General features: G+C 47.3%; 1 protein-coding gene across 2 annotated transcripts in view; it reads right to left on the minus strand.

Annotated features, from left to right (window-relative positions):
- The window catches only part of LOC130110809 (guanine nucleotide-binding protein subunit alpha-11), a 53,830-nt gene extending 42,309 nt beyond the window's left edge, over positions 1 to 11,521 (minus strand). For both annotated transcript variants that reach the window (XM_056277992.1, XM_056277991.1), the window contains exon 1: positions 10,895 to 11,521. In XM_056277992.1, the coding sequence (XP_056133967.1) occupies positions 10,895 to 11,030 (136 nt within the window). In that variant the 5' untranslated portion in view covers positions 11,031 to 11,521. The remainder of the gene's footprint in view (positions 1 to 10,894) is intronic.
- Between the last annotated feature and the right edge of the window lie 8,215 nt (positions 11,522 to 19,736).

Below are 19,736 nucleotides of genomic sequence, written 5' to 3' on the forward strand. Positions count from 1 at the left end.
TGTTACTGTGCTAAAGGCGGCAGAGCGCTCCTCCAATGCTGGTGCTTCCCAAGCCTTCCCAACTGACTGTACTAACTAACCACAGCACTGAGAACCAGCCCGGCACGGAGACAGCTGGAATCAATTTCTCCCATTTGAAAACACAAAACAGAAATGTCACTGCCACCATTACCCTATCTGCATTACCATTAGGAGCAAAAGAGTATATCTCACTGAATCAACCTGAACTCTGGACTACATTAACTAACTGTTCAAGTAGGGGACGAGTTAAAGGTACATGGACATTTACAAATAGATCAGTATCAGAAGTGTGGGCCATGGCCTGCAAAGGTATTACAGGTGGGCTGCTGGGTCTTTTTTTTTGGGGGGGGGGATTTCCGCCCTCTTTTTCTCCCTAATTGTACCCGACCAATTACCCCACTCTTCCGAGCCCTCCCGGTCGCTGCTCCATCCCCTTTGCTGATCCGGGGAGGGATGCAGACTACAACATGCCTCCTCCGATACATGTGGAGTCGCCAGTCGTTTCTTTTCACCTGACAGTGAGGAGTTTTGCCAGGGGGACGTAGCGCGTGGGAGGATCACGCTATTCCCCCCAGTCCCCCCCCCCCGAACAGGCGCCCCGACCAACCACAGGAGGCGCTAGTGCAGCGACCAGGACACATACCCACATCCGTCTTCCCACCCACAGACACGGTCAATTGTGTCTGTAGGGACATCCAACCAAGCCGGAGGTAACACGGGGATCGCCGGTTCGAATCCCCGTATTGGTAGGTAATGGAATAGACCGCTACGCTACCTGGACACTTTTTTCTTTTTTAAATCTTTTTTTTTTTTAAAGAGGTTGCAAATCATTGTAAAAAGTTTGTGTGTAACGATCAGGAAATTTGTTAACACTTGACTCCAGTGTGAAACAGGCCTACAGCGGGACATGGATGTACTACATTTGCAAACAGCATTTACTGGTAATTTGACAGTTACTGGACGACATGGATGTGAATTATTCCTTTGCACTTCCATCTGGACTTGCAAGATTTAATGTGATTTGAAATCTCGCCTCTTAACAAAAAAAGAAAAAAGAATTACACTGTGAAGCAGGCCAAATTACTGGTGTGTTGACAGTGCAGCCGGATGAAAGGGGCCGGTGGGCTGTGGATTTTTTCTCCTGATGCCCGAACGGGCCGTGGTATTGTTAAAATTGGAGAAAGGCTGGAATAGATTATCCAAGTCAGGCATTTGACTAAGCAACATTACCAAGAACAGATGGAAATTCACGCCACACTTCATTCGTGGCCATTAAATTTGCCTACATCTTCAGACACTTTGACGGGCAGATGATACTGCGAGATTTATCTGTAGCGTTGAAATCAATATGGTGGGCAATGGGAAAGGAACTGGTGTGTTTTGGAATCCAGCCACTTTGGACCATGTACAAGTAGGGTACGTTCCCCTACCTGAATCAAATGAAGTTGAAACATCATACGGACCTAGTGTTCGTGGAGGTCTATAAAAAGGATCTGAGGGCTACATACAGCCCAAATGAAACCAGGGACCCAGACTTGGCTGAAACCAACACTGCAGCTAGACAGACCTTAGATCTTTTTTACGCAGGCTTAAATTATGAGACGACAGACTCCCAACGCCAGCTGAAAAATTAGCCTACCAGACACAATAGTTAAATGTATTTATCAAAAAAAAAAAGAAAAAAAAGTTTGTGACGAGGGGAAACAGGCAGTCTTCCAAATTCATCTTTCAATTCTCTACCAGTGAGTCACCATCCTATCATCTCGGTATCTCTGAGCAAGAAGGCAGGATAATAATGATGTCTTCTTTTACATCCACCACTTTTATATTTTCTTAAATCAGAGTTTAACAATACGTCGGCTTACTGAATCAAACAGCTGCCTTTTTGCGTGCTGGGAGTTACGAAACAACAACAGCAAGCCAAGATATATGGAGCCTTTTGCGTCACATAGGGCAGAGCAGTTTGCCCTTCCTCCTTTGTGTTCCGTTACTGGCCTATATACCGCCACAAGACTGTACCGAAACACTACCATGTACATTAGGACGGCATCTGTTGTTTTTGCCAGTCAAATGTACTAGGTGGTAAAGAAAGAAAGATCCCACCCCACCCCCCCAACCCCCGTTTCTCCCCATTGTATCCGACCAATTACCTCACTTTTCCGAGCCGTCCGGTTAACTGCTCCACCCCCTCTGCCGATCTGGGGAGGGCTGCAGACTACCACATGCCTCCACCGACACATGTGGAGTCGCCAGCCACTTCTTTTCACCTGACAGTGATGAGTTTCGCCAGGGGGTCATACCGCGTGGCAGGATCACGCTATTCCCCCCTGGCCTCGACCGAACAAAGGAGGCGCTAGTGCAGCGACCAGGACACATACCCACATCCGGCTTCCCACCCGCAGACACGGCCAATTGTGCCTGCAGGGATGCCTGACCAAGCCGGAGGTAACACGGGGATTCGAACCGGTGATCCCCGTGTTGGTAGGCAACGGAATAGACCGCTATGCTACCCCGACGCCCAGAAAATTTCTTAACAAATGGTTAGTTAACTGGCACAGTGGACAGTAGTGTTGAAAAGCCTGCCAGACAGCAAAAACAAACATGTGCTTGTCTGATGGCTTGTGGTAGCTGCACACTTTCAGATACATTAAGGGGAAAAAAGCATTATAAAGGGTAGAAAATCAGCCAGTCTTAAATCTAGTGGTGAACTTGAATCCAGCGTACACAGACAGATTATGAACAAGTCAAGCATTCAAACAAGTACGAGTTAGTGTTTCACCATTATGCTGCACTACACCTCTGTACTTTAATATGTTACTTATATGTGGTACTTGTACTCGGCTGGAATTGGAATCGAGAACTAGGTAACAACGTTTGGTTGCGATGTCACCACAAGTCTGTGATACCACCAGCTGGAAGAAGCAATAAAAAAAAATAAAAAAAATCACCTTCACGCCTGCATGAAAAGACTTCCCCAATTCTGTATTAAAATATTCACTGTAGGTGAAATGTGTCTTGGGTTAGGTATCATGAACCAATTCTGACTCGAAACCGACCGCAAATTTCCAAGAATTTCATCAAGAATCACAAGATTCATCAAGCCCAACGACTGACGATATTCTTGTGTCTGATGATGTGGAAACGTGGGTGTAATCATGCAAGAGATTAATAAAAAAAAAAAACACGTAATAAACACGTAAGTGTGCAAAATTGAGATTTTTACAAAATTTGACGACATATTCAGAATCTAAAGAAATGTGTCCTTAGACCATCTGTCGCTCTTCTTTGCAGAAACGCAAGAAGGAATGCCCCTTTGTGCATGTGAATCACATAAAATAAATAAATAAATAAAACACTGTCATTTTGCTGTACAAGTTTTACTACTGTAGTTCATAACACACTTTTCTTATGGTTAAAAAATAGGACAGAAAAAATTGAAAACCGGAAAAAATAAAACGAAATTTGGGAAAAGAAAAAATTGAACGGAATTCACTGGGCCCTAGGCTGCTTATGAAATCGCAGAAATGTCTTTTCAGTTGCATTGGTACAACTAGTGAAACGCATTGTGCATTTGAAGAAAAATAAGTAAGTTTTGGTCAGCTGCCAGAACCTCCTGGCCTAACATCTTTGTCGTGCATAAACATAGCATGTAAATCCTACGACACTGCTGACCGGAGGAAACACACAGTTCGGCCAAGTTTCACAAACATGTAGGCTCCAACCACTGCATGAAGATAATAATGGAGGAAGCACCTTCAATATGGCAAAGCATTTACTGCAAAATCATTTACACCTGACAGAATGCAGTTTGCCGTTTCTAAGGTCCCTCCTCAGTTATCATAGCACCCTGGACTCAGCGAGCACTAGTACAGTTAAGCGCCTCACACTCAGGTACAACGAAATTCAACTTTTATGCATGAAAACAGGTAACGATACCAATATTCTCATCTCATCATCAGCCACTTCTCCGGGGTCGGGTCGCGGTGGCAGCAAGTTAAGTAGGGCACTCCAGACGTCCCTCTCCCCAGCAACGCCCTCCAGCTCTTCCTGGGGGGATCCCAATGCGTTCCCGGGCCAGATTGGTCATGTCGTCCCACCAGTGAGTTCTTGGTCTACCCCGGGGTCTCCTCCCAGTTGGACATGCCCGGAAAACCTCCAACGGAAAGTGCCTATGAGGCATCATAATCAGATGCCCGAACCACCTCAAATGGCTCCTTCCGACACAAAGGAGCAGCGACTCTACTCCGAGCTCCCTTCAGATGTCTGAGCTCCTCGCCCTATCTCTAAGGCTGAGCCCAGACACCCTACAGAGGAAAATCACTTCAGCCGCTTGTATCTGCGATCTCACCCTTTCAGTCACTACCCAACACTCATGACCGTAGGTGAGGGTTGGAACGAAGACTGACTGGTAAATTGAGAGCTTTGCCTTCCGGCTCAGCTCCCTCTTCACCACAACGGTCAGGTACAACGTCCTCATTACTGCTGATGCTGCACCACTCATTCTATACTTCAAAAAATATGATGACACTTCTTAAATACAATCTCCAATTCTTTATTCCATTGTTATGTTTCTGAACCCAAAACACTGGGATACAATCACTAAGAGCACCATGTTGGCTTTCATTTTTTTCTAATTTCAATAACCTTTTACTTGACTGGTACATTCTGACTGGTACATTAGATCACGCAACCTACCGGAGACCAGTATCTTCCAATTAAGTCACACCTAACTCAAACTAGTGAGACGGGAACAGAGAAAACACATGCAGAAATCAGTGTAGTGCTGCCAACTAGATTTCCTTTGATGTAATATCATAAGCTACTGGCACATTGGCATTGGGAAAGTCAATCCTCAGTGATAGCAAGAACGTATGTCTTGCTCAAGGACATAAGCTCTATAAACCAGAACACCCGCTGTGGCTGGCTCTGCTACACTTTGACCTCCTTTTGAAGGTGGTAAAACCTAACGATGAATTTCTCCATTGAAGATCAATGGAGTATCACAGGGGGAAAAAAAAGATGACTAGCTCTGGTTTTATTCATTAAACATGAAAACTGCCCTGTGGGTGGCAAAATCGAGTCTCTAGAAACCATTCGCTCCCTACCAAGGTCTAACCTGACACGTCAGATGGTTTGTTACACAGAACCATCTGAGAAGTCATCCTTGGAAACTGTTGGGGGAAGGGCAGGCATTTTCAAAAAATACTTGGCAAGCGACTGTATGAAGTATCACTGTCTATCATGAGTTAACTTCAACCAATCGGATCAACGATTGGTTATGATTGATATGACGAGAAGAGTGAAAACATCTTTTCCATCGAGAAAAGAGTTCAGTGCCGTTCTTTGCCCTTCTTTTTATGAAGAAATGCTCTCCGGTTCTGATATAACTGATGCTATAGCAGCATCTATGCTAAGCTCTTTAGGAGCTGCCGTTGTTGTTTTCGAACGAAGCGTCTCTTCTCGCTGTTGTCGTACCGAGACCACGCCTGTAGCTGCCAGTAGTTCCTCATAGGATACTGACTGGTCTGAACCACTGGGGTTCGGCCACAAGCACATAACTTGAAGCCTGACAAGATGGATTTGCGCATGATCTCGCAAGTCCAGCTGCCTTGCAAGGTAAACTCTGGTCTATTCGCTGACAAAAAGCTCTCTTACATTAAACAAAAAAATTGAAGAAGCTCCTCCTCATCATTGGCTAGAAATGAGAGCAGGTTAGAGCTGGACAATTGCTCAGTATTATTTATCCTCTTTCAATGGTATTGTAATTAAGTTAGGATACTGTCACTTTGTGATACACAATTTTGTTGTTTAATTATAACAAGAAGATACCACACAAGATTTCCAACAAAATTAGGTCTGAAACATATGACAGAAAATGAGGTTTTGATTTGATATTATACTTCACACTGCCATACTTTCAATTACATACACTAACTGATCTATGATAAAACACTGGATTGATGATTATGAAAAACCTGTAAAGCCACTGCAACGCCATCTTAGTATTCCGTAAAGCCTCCTACAGACTGTGTAATTTGGGCCGTCCAAGACAAAAGATGACTAAACGTGGCGATATCTTTGGTCGTGGCTCCCAAACAGTGAGACAGGTTCAAAGACGGCCGTTATTACGGTCTTGCGACCAAAGATAGCCTGGGACAAAAGTCTGACAGTGTCAGAAATTTAGGATGACCATCTCACAATGTGACTGCTGCTATGACCTACGTCTACAAACCAACCAATAGAAATGCAGCACGAAATGACGCACTGATCAACGCCACGCAGAAGCTTTGCTGACACTGTTCGCATCTGTGACCCAAATACGATGGATTCAACAAAACGAGCTAACAAAACTAGCACCAAAATGAGCTGCGGCAACTACTGAAAGGACTCGATTCCTGCTTGGTGTCATGTTGCTCTACCAGCGGTGTAGATTGATTATGTGCGCTGATGACGTTTCATGGACTTGCGTTGTAGCCTGCGATTCAGTAGGTGTTATCGTACAGTCTACATACATCAAAGATGTCGTACCCAAGTTTATTAGATCCATATCGCACAGTGTGGCTTGCAATAAACTTATATGATTGCTAAAATTGCACGGTCTGTAGGAGGCTTAAATCAGTGTTGTAGTAGCGGACACAGCTAAATTGATGGACATCATCAGTAACTTGTTTCCCACTAGATAAGCACCGCCCATAATATTATTTGTTTAAGTTACGAGTATCAATGTGCTCAATACCATTTTTCATTAATACCATTAGGTCCTCAAAAGATGCAATTAAATATTTAACATTGAAAATAACATTACAGCCATAAACATATGCTAAATTATCCTTTCTTCTAACATTATCACCCATGTAGTTTTACCACATCCTTTTTCAAATGTAGCCTTGCAACCGTTTGCTGCACAACTAGATAACTAGTCATAGTGACGAGCCAGCAGAAACCTCAGACACAATTAATTTTTCAAGGAATACCAAGACAGCTTTGTGGCAGCTTCAACTATAGTGGGCATTCTAGTTTACATTATTAATCCAGGTTACTGATCAGTGGATACACATCAGCTGGATTTGTTAGTATTTGGTGGCATTTTTTCGTCTGTAAGCAGAAAATGATATAGTGATACAGTATAAAATTCCCTATGATAATTTCTTCCATATTTCCCAGTCCCAGAGCAGGTCTAAAACCAATGATTGTCTGAGCACTGAGACAATTTTGCTTGACTCTTGCCTCCCTCAAACCACCGCTGTCTGGTAATGTACGGCACGTCCCATCTTATGTGAATGTGGCTAATGTGTGATATAATTCCATAATATCATCAATTATAAATACATGAGCTCTTATAAAAAGATAAGTCGTCAGAGTCAGCAATCAGCCCAGGATGCAGACTATAATTCCCCCTTTTCATGCTATAATCAAATATTTAGTGTTGCAAGTTATTAATCTTTAAGCAGATGCAGCCACAAATACATGTATGATAATATTTCGAAACAGGTCAACATGAATACAATGCTGCATTTTTGAATTTGTAAGGAAAGGGCAGGGTGATTTTACAGTAAGACACAGCTGTTATGTTTAGTATGAACACGAGAATGCAAACTTTGGAAACAAATTAATGCAACAATGTCCTAGGCTTATCTTAAAGATGATGATATGGATCGATGTTTTCCACTTAGCATCGATGATACTGGATCGCTGATCATTGAATCAATACATCAATCAGAACAATGGATCACTACACCCCTGAAAAACAAATGTAAATTTCGATGTACCCACCCCTGATGAGTTTTGAGGCTGTTGATGTGTTGAAAATTGGGTGGAAGTACACTTCCGAATGACTATGAAATAATGAGCCCCTTAAGACTTGATTGCAAGGTCTGAGGCCTGCGTTAGATTTACTGTCTGCAGTTGGCCAAACTAACTTGACTGTTCAGCCATTCAGCCATTCTGGATTATATGCTATGGTTTTAGCACATACACATACACATACACAACTAAATGTCAAACACCATCCGTCAAGTCAAACAATTGGACAGGCTGCTAAGGATCTAAAACAAAAGTCCTCACAAGTTAGAGGATACCACCAACGAAAAGCAAACATTTCCAGGAAATCCCGCCTAGTTGCGAATTGGATTCGACACCCCAAATGTAGCCTGACCCTCTCCGCTGGATGAAGGCAGTGATTACACTGCTTTCTGATGAATTTTTGACATCTAGACTAAATGAAGCCACAAACATTCATCAGTGCCTTGTGCCGAAACCCAACAGGATCCTTATGAAGGCCGCCATCGAAGATGAGGTAAATAGAAACTGAAGGCAACACAGATAAATGTTTTCCATCGAGAACTAGCAAGCAGTAAACGTAATCTCCCACCATTCTGTTGTCTATTTCGGGCAGTCTTAACTTGTCTTTATCTGGAAGTGTGTCATCAACCTGACAGTAGGGTTGTGCGATATGACCAACATCTCATATCCCGATATACTAGGTCATTTCATATCCAGACAATGATACATATCACGATGTAGCCCATTTACTGTAAAGTCAATGAATAAATAGTTTCCTGTCTGTATCCCCCCCTCCCAGTATGTGCACACACTGCGTGTGTGTGCAGGGGGCAGCTCCGCCCTCGCTGAACAGAGCAGAGGAGAGCAGCGCGGCCATAAATGAGGCAAAGCGCAGTAGAAACTCTCACACCGAGCTGAAATGAAACGAGTGCACATAAATTAGGTAAATAACATAAACAGTCTCTACTTCGTTTTGCTGTCATTTACGGTCACATTAGGCCTTGTTCAGACTGCAGGCAAATCGGATTTGTTTCTTAAATCAGATCTTTACGACAGACTGTTCACACTGTTGGCGAGTTATCAGATCGGATTTGTGTGTCCATACGTCATCAACCTTTTATTTATTTAAAAAAAATGTTCCATATGTTATTCATTACTGGAGAAGATTTGTTCTGAATATCCACTGGGAAAAAGTTTGGACCATGTCTTCAAGTTACTTGATCACAAACAAACCTCGAGATGTCCGTTTCAAACCTCTCCATCGATGCTATCCAACAAAACATTATTTGCAACAACAACAACAAAAGAAGAAAAATGACACTGATAACTGCACTTTCGGTGAACTTGTTAGTGAAAAGACCACGCACTTGTTTTGGAACTGTCCTTACACATCATCAACCTATCTGCGTGGGTTGCTATGGCAACGACGTAGGCGTGAGTAACTATGTACGCTGGCGACGCGGTTTGCGAAAAGCGGAAGCATCAGAAATGGAGCTACTATCATCTCGGGTAGAGGCTAGTTCCCATCGATGCAGAGAACGGTCAACTGAGCATGCGCAAATACTCGTTGCCTCCGTTGTTTGGGTAGGTTAGGGTTAGGGCGGGGTTAGGGTTAAAGTTAGCTAATCAGACGCAGAGTAGGGGTGGGTCTTCCTAGAATCCTAGCGCCTGGACGCTACGCAGGGCGTGTGGAGGCATGGTAGAGGCATTTCGCGCATGCTCAGTTGACCGTTCTCTACTCCATTTCCGTTCTCTGCATCGATGGGAACTAGCCTCTACCCTCATCTCGCCCTCCAAACGATCGCGCTTGTCAAGTCGCGGCACACAAGTCCTCCGTCGCACCACCCCGGATGTGACGTCGTCGTCGTGCGTTGCATTGCGAGTGACGCGAAAGAAAATGTTTAAATCCGATTTTGGGCGTCCAGAGCGTCCAGACTGAGACATCTGTAGAAATCCCGATTGAAATCGCATTTCAACCCACCTCCAAATGTGGACGAGATCCGATTTGCAAAAATCGGATTTCGTGTGTTTTCATTTATTTATTAATGTTTGCCGTCCAGACTTTCGAAAATCAATCTGGATATGCAAAAAAAAAACCCAAAAAAACAAACAAAACGGATTTGGACAGGCAGTCTGAACAAGGCCCTAATTTCTCGTCTCCTCCGTCTCACCGCGGGCAGGGCTGAGCCCTCCACACACGGCGCTCAGCCCGGAGCGGAGGAGAGACGGACAGCAGCGGAGGGTTGACGACAGCTACACCGGTTACGTTACTGCATGTGCAATAAAAGCTCCGCGAGTAAAAAAAAAGCCAACAAGAGTAATTTATTCAAGTAATCCACGCCAATAAGTGACTCATTAACGTAATCCACGCAAAAGATGGACAGACTCCAAATGAGGCAAAAATACTGTCGTAAAGTGTTATTTGCGACACAATAGATACACGATAGAGCGCAATACGAAACGATGGATGTGTTCCTAGTCTCACACTATATATCGTCACAGCCGTGCCTGACGGCCACTGTCAACGGGGCTTTTACATCAGCCCTGGAGGCACATGGCAGCCATGAGGACATCCCAAACTATGACCCAGCTATGAATTGCAGCGCCGATCTAATTATTTACTAAACTACCTCCCTTCCCCTCCCGAGTTCTGAAACAGAAGGTGAGGAATTCGAAAAGATGGCAGCTTCGGACAAACTGCAGAGGAGTCTATCAAGATGGAGTACGTCCAAGTAAATGTTGGTTTAATGCTGATATTCCCACTCATCAAAACTTACCAAACATGGGGTAACATTTTGTTGCCCCCGATTGAATTTCGGTGGGGCTTCAAATAGGCCCATGCTAGATTTGGAGAAAGAAAGAAAAGAAAAAAAAAACAAACCTGGAAGTGTTTTACATATATTATAACGTAGGGAAATGTAGTGGTAACCAGGTGGCAAGCAAAAACATGCCATCGTGGACAGTTTTTTTTTTTTTACATGGAACAAATCAACCATACATTCATGACGAGATAGATAGTTGGATGACGGACGGACGGACAGACAGACAGATAGACTGCTAACGGGAGGAAGGCGATAAGAATGATCCATACCTAACAGCAGAAGTTTCAGCTCCCTCCTCGCATCTCTCTTATCTCGCCGCAGCTGCTTTTCAATCTCGGCGTTGATCCGTTTGGACTCCTTGGCCTCCTCGCTAAGGCAACAAGCCATCATGGACTCTAAAGTCATCACCGCAGGAATGGCACAGCCCGTCTTATCCCGTGGGCGCCCGGCTAACGCCTCACACCAAAAAAGTAACAGAGCAGTTCCTCCGGGAGCGGATAGTCCAAATGGATGCAAGCTCAGGAGAAACGCAGCCTGGTCTGAGCCAACATGCCCCCGCTTAACTGCCCCCGAAGTAAAGCTCGACGCACTCGCCGCCCGGTGCGAAATTTCGTCTTTTCCCTGAAGGCAGAGCAGCTGTCAAATATCTGACAGCTCCGTCCCAACAACAACAACAAAAGAAAGAGAGTCCAGCGCAGATCCTCAGGGTACAGCCGTTGGACACGTCCACAAATAAAACATCGCAGCGATCATGGAAAGTATTGCGGCGACTTACTCGGCGTGTTTATGGCGGCGGGTTTCGGCGACTCGTTAGAATAGCGTAACGTTACCCGCCTAGCATGGAAACCCAAACGCGACGAGCGTCGACTAAGCTAGCCCAGTTTTGTTAGCTAAATTTGCAGCCTAACATCTTCTCTCCCCCCCCTCCCTCCCGCCAGTCGGTTGGTTTCTGAAGCCGACACCTTTGCTATAACACACGCCGAAAATCTGTTGCAATCTACCAATATGGGTCCCGGAGACGGTGGGACATACTTGGTCGCCGCTGCCACATTTGTAGTACCGTCCGCCCGGCTGCCCAGCCCCAGTCTATAGCCTAAGCCACCCCGACACCCGTGCCGTACGCCCCGCGAAGACCGTCAAGCTGTCCATCTGCCGGCCTTGCACGCTGCCAAACCCACAAGCTAGCCAGAAACCATCCGACGACATTAAAAGCTGTAGCCCAAACCGAACACCAGTCCCGTTGAAATTGTGCTCAACGTGGCTTTTTTTTCCCCCTGCCGATATCCACTTGGCGAGCAGAGCGACCCCAGTGCCCAACGCTAGCTCGGTTAGGTTAGCTTCGAAACGGGGTTAGGCTAACGTTCGGAATAGCCTAGCTATAGCCACCGTCGTTTACGGCAAGACCGCCGACAAGATGAGGGACCCGGTCCGGCGGAGCGGTTTCATTGTAAAAGCCTTTCTCCGAAAAAACACCGTCGTCCGGATTATTCGTCGGAAAACGCCGAGACCGCTCGCTGTCAAACTGGCCTGTAGAGTCGGCGCATTAAAAACGCCCCAACTCTTTTTCCTGGTGGGGACCATCAGCCCCTCTCTGTGACGCGAAGTCTAGCCCGCTGCCACTGACGACGCCCGAGTCGAAGTGAGTGGCGGAGGGGGAGCAAATCGGAAGAAAGCTCGGGGGAGTCTTGCGAGGCTTGTTCTTGGAGGTTTGGTTGAGAGGAAGAGCGTCTTCCTCCGGGGGAGGCGTGTCGACTGAAGAAACAGAAAACCTGACTGAGATGGACAACGCCCATCCCTGTCAAACTGCTAAACATACCTGTTTACCCAATCAGCTCTGCAATTGATTGGGAGCTCATTACTGCTCCCCCATTCATTGTTAAATGGGCGATTTTCTACCGACGCGGGGGGGGGGGGTTCGAATCCCCGTGTTGCCTCCGGCTCGGTCGGGCGTCTCTACAAACACAACTGGCCGTGTCTGCGGGTGGGAAGCCGGATGTGAAGAGTAGGGTAATTGGCCAAGTACAATGGGGGGGGGGGGATAAATAATTTGGTGAATTTATTTATTTTTTGCATACGCAATACAGAAACGATCTACAGTGAATATTTCTACAAGGGTGGCCTCTCGCGCTCACCGTTCGTTGCCAGTGACGCATCCAAACCCTTTACTGAGCGTAGGCTGGACTGGACATGTTGGAAATGTGAGCGTCTGCGACCAGCTGGGGGGGAAAAACGCTCACCGGGCAGGTTTTAGCACAACAGGGACACACACACACACACACACACACACACACACACACACACACACACACACACACACACACACACACACACACACACACACACACACACACACACACCCCAACGGACTTAGTCGAGGTTATTGTTCTTAGTGCCCATTTCGTTCAGCTGACAGGGCCTCTGACTTTGCATCGATGATGATGATTATGTAGAACTGAATGGGGGCTATGGGGACAGGGTGATGCTGCTGCAAAGCCTGCATCACCGAAAGCGGTTGGGTCGCTGAGCGGCTAATATTACTACACCTTTTGGAGCAATTGCACAATAAAGTCACCTCCATCTTAATATTTAATCTTGAATACCCTGCCCCGTTCTGGTGAATTTGTATTACAGCATCCTCCACTCGCCGTTCAAACCCACGACTTACTGTTGTATTAATAAGAAACCAATTTAAAGTCGAGCTGCAGAGAATGCACTTGAGCCAAGTGACATCTTGTGGACATGATGTGTTATTGCGTAATTCAGGCAAAGCGATGCAGTATTGGTAGGCTACAGATCTGATTTTGATTTGACTAGTTTGGCCAGTGTGTAATGGTCTCACACATTCCGACAATAATAAATCTTCGCTCTGTATCATAAGCAGGCAAACTTGTATAAACATTAGGATACATTATTTTCAATTAACGTTTGAGGGCTGCAATGACATTGTCTTTATTCATTGTAGATTAAATTCTACAGAGATGAATTACACGTCACGTATGAGCTGCGACTGCAGGTAAAAAGGCAAATGTGTTCATTAAGCCTAATTTGAGTCTTCTTTTTTTTACAGTAAAAAAAAATAATCAGAAACCAGGATGGCTTAAACTTGTTGAAAATTTCAAGACAGGAAAATTAATTTTTGAGTTCAATAAGTGTTACATCCGTCGGTCTGGTGAGGGACAACAAATGGTGCGCTAGGTAACAGTGAGGTGAGGGTGCGACACAGTGAGACATAAAAACGTATAAATATTTATTAACACCATGACAGGACAAGAGAACCGGACGGTTGCCAAAACAACAAACTACTAATAAAAGTAACCCCCCCCCTTGACAGTACTCAAAAGTACCGAACCTAAATAGAGGGTGGCAACCGCTCCTAACCTAGTGTATAAGCTACGTGATGGGGTGTATGCCCATGGGCATCTTACCTTGATCCCCTTGCCCAAAAGAACTAAACAAACTGAAGACTAAACATACTCAAAATACTCAAGATTGAAGCAATGCAAAACTTAACTGAAAACTGTCCAGACGTTACAAACACAAAGTAGCTACAGAGACAAAGACATCAACGCAAGGTAGCTACATAACACTAACTACAATCACACACAAACTAAACTAGCTAGCCAAGGAACTGGACACATGTGGTGGTTAAAGTAGACTGCACAGCTGATGGAAATTGGTTGATTGGTTGACTGGTTGATTAGGTGATGAGGAGCACCTGGCGGATACCTGAATGTAGAATGAGAGTGAGGGTTAAATACAGAGGGGAACACAAAAGCAGCTATACGGACACGGACACACCCGTGCCCGTAACAATAAGCAACATAGTAAACTTGTAAGATTGTACTGTGGCGAGCTGGTGCGGAAGAAGGAGTCGAGAGGCAGAGATCTCTTTCTAATGGCAGCTCCCGTGTCCCATACGCAACACGACCCCAAAATGGCTGCCGAAAATGCCCCCCCCAGGTCACTATTAAAAACATTAGTCTGAGTCACGGTCCTACAGTCAGTTAGTAAAATGGTCGCCTACTTAGTCTGAGTCAGACCCCCAAACAATCAACCACAATAACCAAAACAAATACAGTATCACTAAAACAACAATTTGAAAATTTAGCAGTCTCAGAGTCCCTTGCACTCCCCCAGTGCAGAACTGCCAACAGTCAGCGTGGCCCCCCTCTCTAGTCGCTACATAACCCCCACCTAAGGGGTCAGTTGTCCTCGACGACCCTCATCACCCAATACATAGTCCCTCAAATGTCCAGGGTGCCGTCGCTAGCGAACAGGCCACCTGGGGAAATCCCCTTCTTGCGGGCGGGACAATATGCCCATACTGCGTCCCCACGCACGAAAGCCTGCCCAAGGCACCGTGTGTCATAGGCCTTCTTCTGCCGCATTCCAGAGTTGGCCTGGGCCCAGCGGATGTAGTCGTGGACTTCTTGCAGGTTATCCATCAGTCTCTGGAGGTAGTCCATTTCTTTTCCCCCGGCAATCTCAGGCTCAGGCGGGGCCCCGAACACCAAGTCCACTGGTGTCTGGAGCTCACACCCAAATATGAGGGCAGCAGGTGTGCATTGGCTGGACAGTAGTCCGGTAGGACTACAGGACCAGGGGCAGGTGGCAGTCCCAGTCCCGCTGGTGTGGATGGCAAGCTGGGTTGCCAGTGTGAGGTTGAACTACTCCACCAGCCCGTCACTCTGAGAATGGAGCAGTGTCGTTTTCATCATTTTCACCCCCAGCCGCTGGCAAACCTCACTGAATACCTGGGACTTGGACGTTCCGACCCTGGTTACTGTGGAGCTCGACGGGAACTCCAAAGCGGGTGAACAGCTCCACAGCCTTCCCGCTGTCATGGTGATGTTCTGATCCAGCACCGCATATGCCTCTGGCCACTTTGTGAAGTAGTCCATAGCCACAAGGATATAGCAGTTGCCAGAGTCGGTGATGGGGAAAGGTCCAAGGATGTCCACACCTACTCGCTCCATTGGGGCCCCCACCAAGTACTGCTGCTGTGCGGTGTGGGAGCGCTGGGTTGGTCCCTTTTGGATGGTGCAGGAGTCGCAGTAGTGCACGTGTAGCTCCACGTCTCGTCGACAGCCAGGCCAGCAGAACTGCCCCCTGTGGTGTTGGAGGGTCTTGGCATTCCTATAGTGCCCCGCCCCCACCGACCAATGGACCAACTGCAGCACCTGGGGATGGAGCACACAGGCACCAATAGCTGCAGGAGGTCACTCCCTCATACAGGAGCTTGCCAGCTCTGGTACGCCAACCCATCGTGGAGCTCTAAGTTGCCCCATTGTGAGTGGCAGGACTTTACCTTGGGCCCCAGCGCTGACACCTCTGTCCACTCAGGGCACCTTCCTGTCTCTAGCCAGCCCCTCACCAGCGCCAGGGTCACGTCTGCATCCCGCTGCTACCTCAGCGTGGTCAATGGGAACCATCTCTCCTTGTTGCTGGCAGTCTGGACAGCCGCCGCCATCATCTGGCCCCACTCCTCTTGCCGCTGACAGTAGGGTGCCGGGAGAGTGTGTCGGCGTTGCCCCACCCAATGCTGGATTTCAAAGTTATACCCTTGAAGGGCCCCCAGCCATTGGGCCACCTGGCCCTTAGGGTGCTTAAAGCTCAGGAGCCAGGTAAGTGAGGCGTGATTGGTGCAGATAGTGAAGTGGCTGCCGTGCAAATATGGCTGGAAGGGTCATACTGCCAGAGCCTCCGCCAGCAGCTCGTGTCGGGTAATGCAGTAATTCTTTTCTGCCCGACTCGGGGCACGACTAAAGTAGGCCAAGGCACGCGCCCCATCTCCTCCCTGCTGGGAGAGGACAGCTCCAATCCCTACATTGCTGGCATCGGTGTCCACGATGAAGGACTGTTAGGCATCAGAGTAGGCCAAGACAGGGGCTTCAGTGAGAGCCGCCTTGAGTCAAGGGAAGGCTGCAGCACAGGCATTGTCCCAGTCGAATGGCCGGCCCTTATCAGTTAAGCGGTGGAGTGGACTGGCGATGGTGGTAAAGTCAGGAATCAGGAACACTTTATTTTAAGTCCCCTTAAGTCCCGAAGGAAACGTCGGTAGTATGATGCTAGGCCCAGGAAACTTCGCTGCTCGCCGACGTTAGCAGGGGTTGTGTTATACTCGCGCACCAGAACCCGACCCATGTGGCGAAACCCAAGGCAGACAGACACAGGATGACAGTTCAAAATCCAAAAGGCGGCTTTATTGGGGAAGGGGAATAACAAGGAGGGGAGATAGCAAATATTGCCACTAAATAATAAATGGAATAGAGTGGGGGGGATGTATGGTGCAAAAAACGTTTTGTTAGTGGGATGTGTGAATAAACTTTGTGTGGTGTCCAGTGGTTTGCGTGTATAACTTTGTGTGAGTGTTTTTAGCCTATGTGTGGTGCGGTATGTAAATGACAAGGAGGTGTTGAATAATGTGCGTGCACCTGGCGAGCAAGTCCAGTCCGTGATCCAAAAGGGGTTGTCCGAGGAAGTCCGAGATCCGGGAAGTCGAGTCCGAAAGGAGGGGTCCAGGTAGGGAGACACGGGGGAGATCGCTGGAGAGGTCCGGGGAAAAACGTGTAGGTCGCTGGGGACGAGGGAGACACGGGGAGCCGTGGAAGTCGCGGAGGGAGAGTCGCAGGGTTCAGTACGTCGAAGCACGGAGTGGTGTTCTGCGAGACTTCTTGTAGAGGGCTGCCTGATTGCCGCAGGTGTGCCTGATGGATGATGGCAAACACCTAGTGCAGTGCAGCGCTCGTCTCCTCAGAGCGCGAGCCGAGCGCTCGGATGTTTCCAGCACGTCCGAGCTGGGGGAGTGGCTTGAACGTGCCGGGGAGGCAGCTCGGGGCGGTGTAACCACAACAGGTTGGCCAGTCTCGGACAGCAGCCACCTTAGCTGGGTCGGTGAATACACCATGCGCACTGAATATGTAGCCCAGGAACTTTGTGTCCCTCATCAGCAGGTGACACTTGACAGGGTTCAGCCACAGCCCAGCCTGACAGATGATGGCGAGGACACCTACCTGGTGTCCTCCGGGCACCACCAGCCCACTCTCAGTCGCATGTTCACCAACCAACACTCAGCTGATGAGGGTGACAAGGGAAAAGGCTGGCATGAGGGAGAGGAAATCTGGCAGGGTCTGTGGCAGTTCCACATCATGTCGTTTGGGGTCTGCAACACACTGGCTACATTCAAGTGGCTGGTGGAGAGGGTGCTGATGGACGTACTCCGGAGCTTTTTTGTCAGGTACCTCGACGACCTGCTGCTGCATGTCAACAACTTTGATGGAGCCCTGTCCAACCTGTGTGAGGTCCTCGCCAGCAAAATCAACCAGTCCAGATATAGTCTTTTGGTGTGATCTAGGCAGCCAACCAGCATGCGTCAGCCTTGAAGGGGGGCTGGAGACTGGAGTGGCGGTCCCCTCACTAGGCCACTCCCCCTTCATTTCCCACCAGCCCAGTGACTCTGGCCTTTGGTGCTGGTGCTGGTGCTGGGCAGTCCTGGCGGTCGGACAGCGGGGGCCTTCTGCTGGGTAAACCGCATGCAGAGTACTACCAGATTAGACATGTAGTCCCTCCAGCGAGTTCCGGGTCTACCCCGGGGTCTCCTCCCAGTTGGCCGTGCCCGGAAACCTCCAAAGGAAGGCACCCAGGAGGCATCCTAATCAGATACCCGAACCACCTCAGCTGGCTCCTTTCAACGCGAAGGAGTAGCGGCTCTACTCCGAGCTCCCTCCGGATGTCCGAGCTCTCCACCCTATCTCTAAGGCTGAGCCCAGGCACACTACGGAGGAAACTCCCAAACAAACAACCACAGTAACCAAAAACATGAACACAACATCACTAAAACAACCACTTGAACATGAACGTTAACAGTCCCAGAATTCCTTGCGCTCCCCCAGAGCAGACATGCCGACAATGAGAGCGACCGCCTCACTTCAGTAGGGGTGTGGTTGTCATCCACCTGTGCCTGTTATGTTTGTAATGATCAAGAAACTCTTACGTCATGACTCACAAGATAACGACCCCAGTCATCCACGGTTCACTCGTGCCACCAGCCTGCAAAGTGGTTCATGCCGTACATTGCCACTAGGACTAAATGCCTCCTCGATTTGTTTTCTGCATTGTCATTCAACCTTCCAGAGTAATTTTCACTCACAACGTTAATATAAATAACAACCAGGCAGTATTCGCCGTCTTGCTTTCCAGTGTAAACTTTGCCGGGGACTATTCTGTCAGCTTTACACTAAAGTCCACAAAGACTAATCAGATGAAATAAAATCAAATTCATCTGAGTAAAGCGGGCATCTTTACAAACAAAGAGAACACAAAAAAAACAAAAAGAGTGAAGGATGAGAGAGAGAGAGAAAAAAACAACTTTGCAAGTGTGAAGTGAATAAAATCAAATCCAAAGGAGTTGACTCAAGTGCAACTGGACTTGGTATATATCCGTGGAGACGTTTCGCCTCTCATCCAAGACGCTTCCTCAGTTCCTGCCTTTCTGACTAGACCAAGCCAGTCTGACTGGCTGGTGATGAGACTCAGAATTTATCCTCTAGGAGTCGTTGTCAGAGCTATAGATGTCCATGGCTCTTTTTGTTCCGATGTTTACCAACGCCCGTCGCTAACACAGCCATAGACATGAGTGGCTCTTTTGTGTACCGATGTTTGGCCGCGCCCGTCGTTATCGGAGCTATTGATTTGCATTTGTTTAGCAGCCACGGTCGTTGGGGGTGTTAGTTTCGACTTCATTATTCAGTGGTCATGAGAGTCGTTGGAGCCGTTAGTGACCGACTGTTGTTCTTGGAGGCTAGGCTTCTTGAGTCTCCTGGGTAGAGATGAAAGGACGGCATTGAAAGTGGGAGATAGGTGGTGACCTGGATGAATGAGAACATTCACATACAATAAAATCAAGTCAGTTATATTTGTATAGCCCAATATCATAAATTACAAATTTGCCTCAGTGGGCTTAACAGCAACACAAGATCCTGTCCTTAGACCCTCTCATCGGATAAGGAACCACTCCCTAAAAAAAACCTTTAACAGGGAGAGAAAATAGTAAGAAAGCTCAGGGAAAGCAACAGAGGAGGGATCTCTCCCCCAAGACAGACAACGTGCAAT

This window comes from Lampris incognitus, chromosome 3 (assembly GCF_029633865.1).
Source record: "Lampris incognitus isolate fLamInc1 chromosome 3, fLamInc1.hap2, whole genome shotgun sequence".
NCBI lineage: Eukaryota > Metazoa > Chordata > Actinopteri > Lampriformes > Lampridae > Lampris > Lampris incognitus.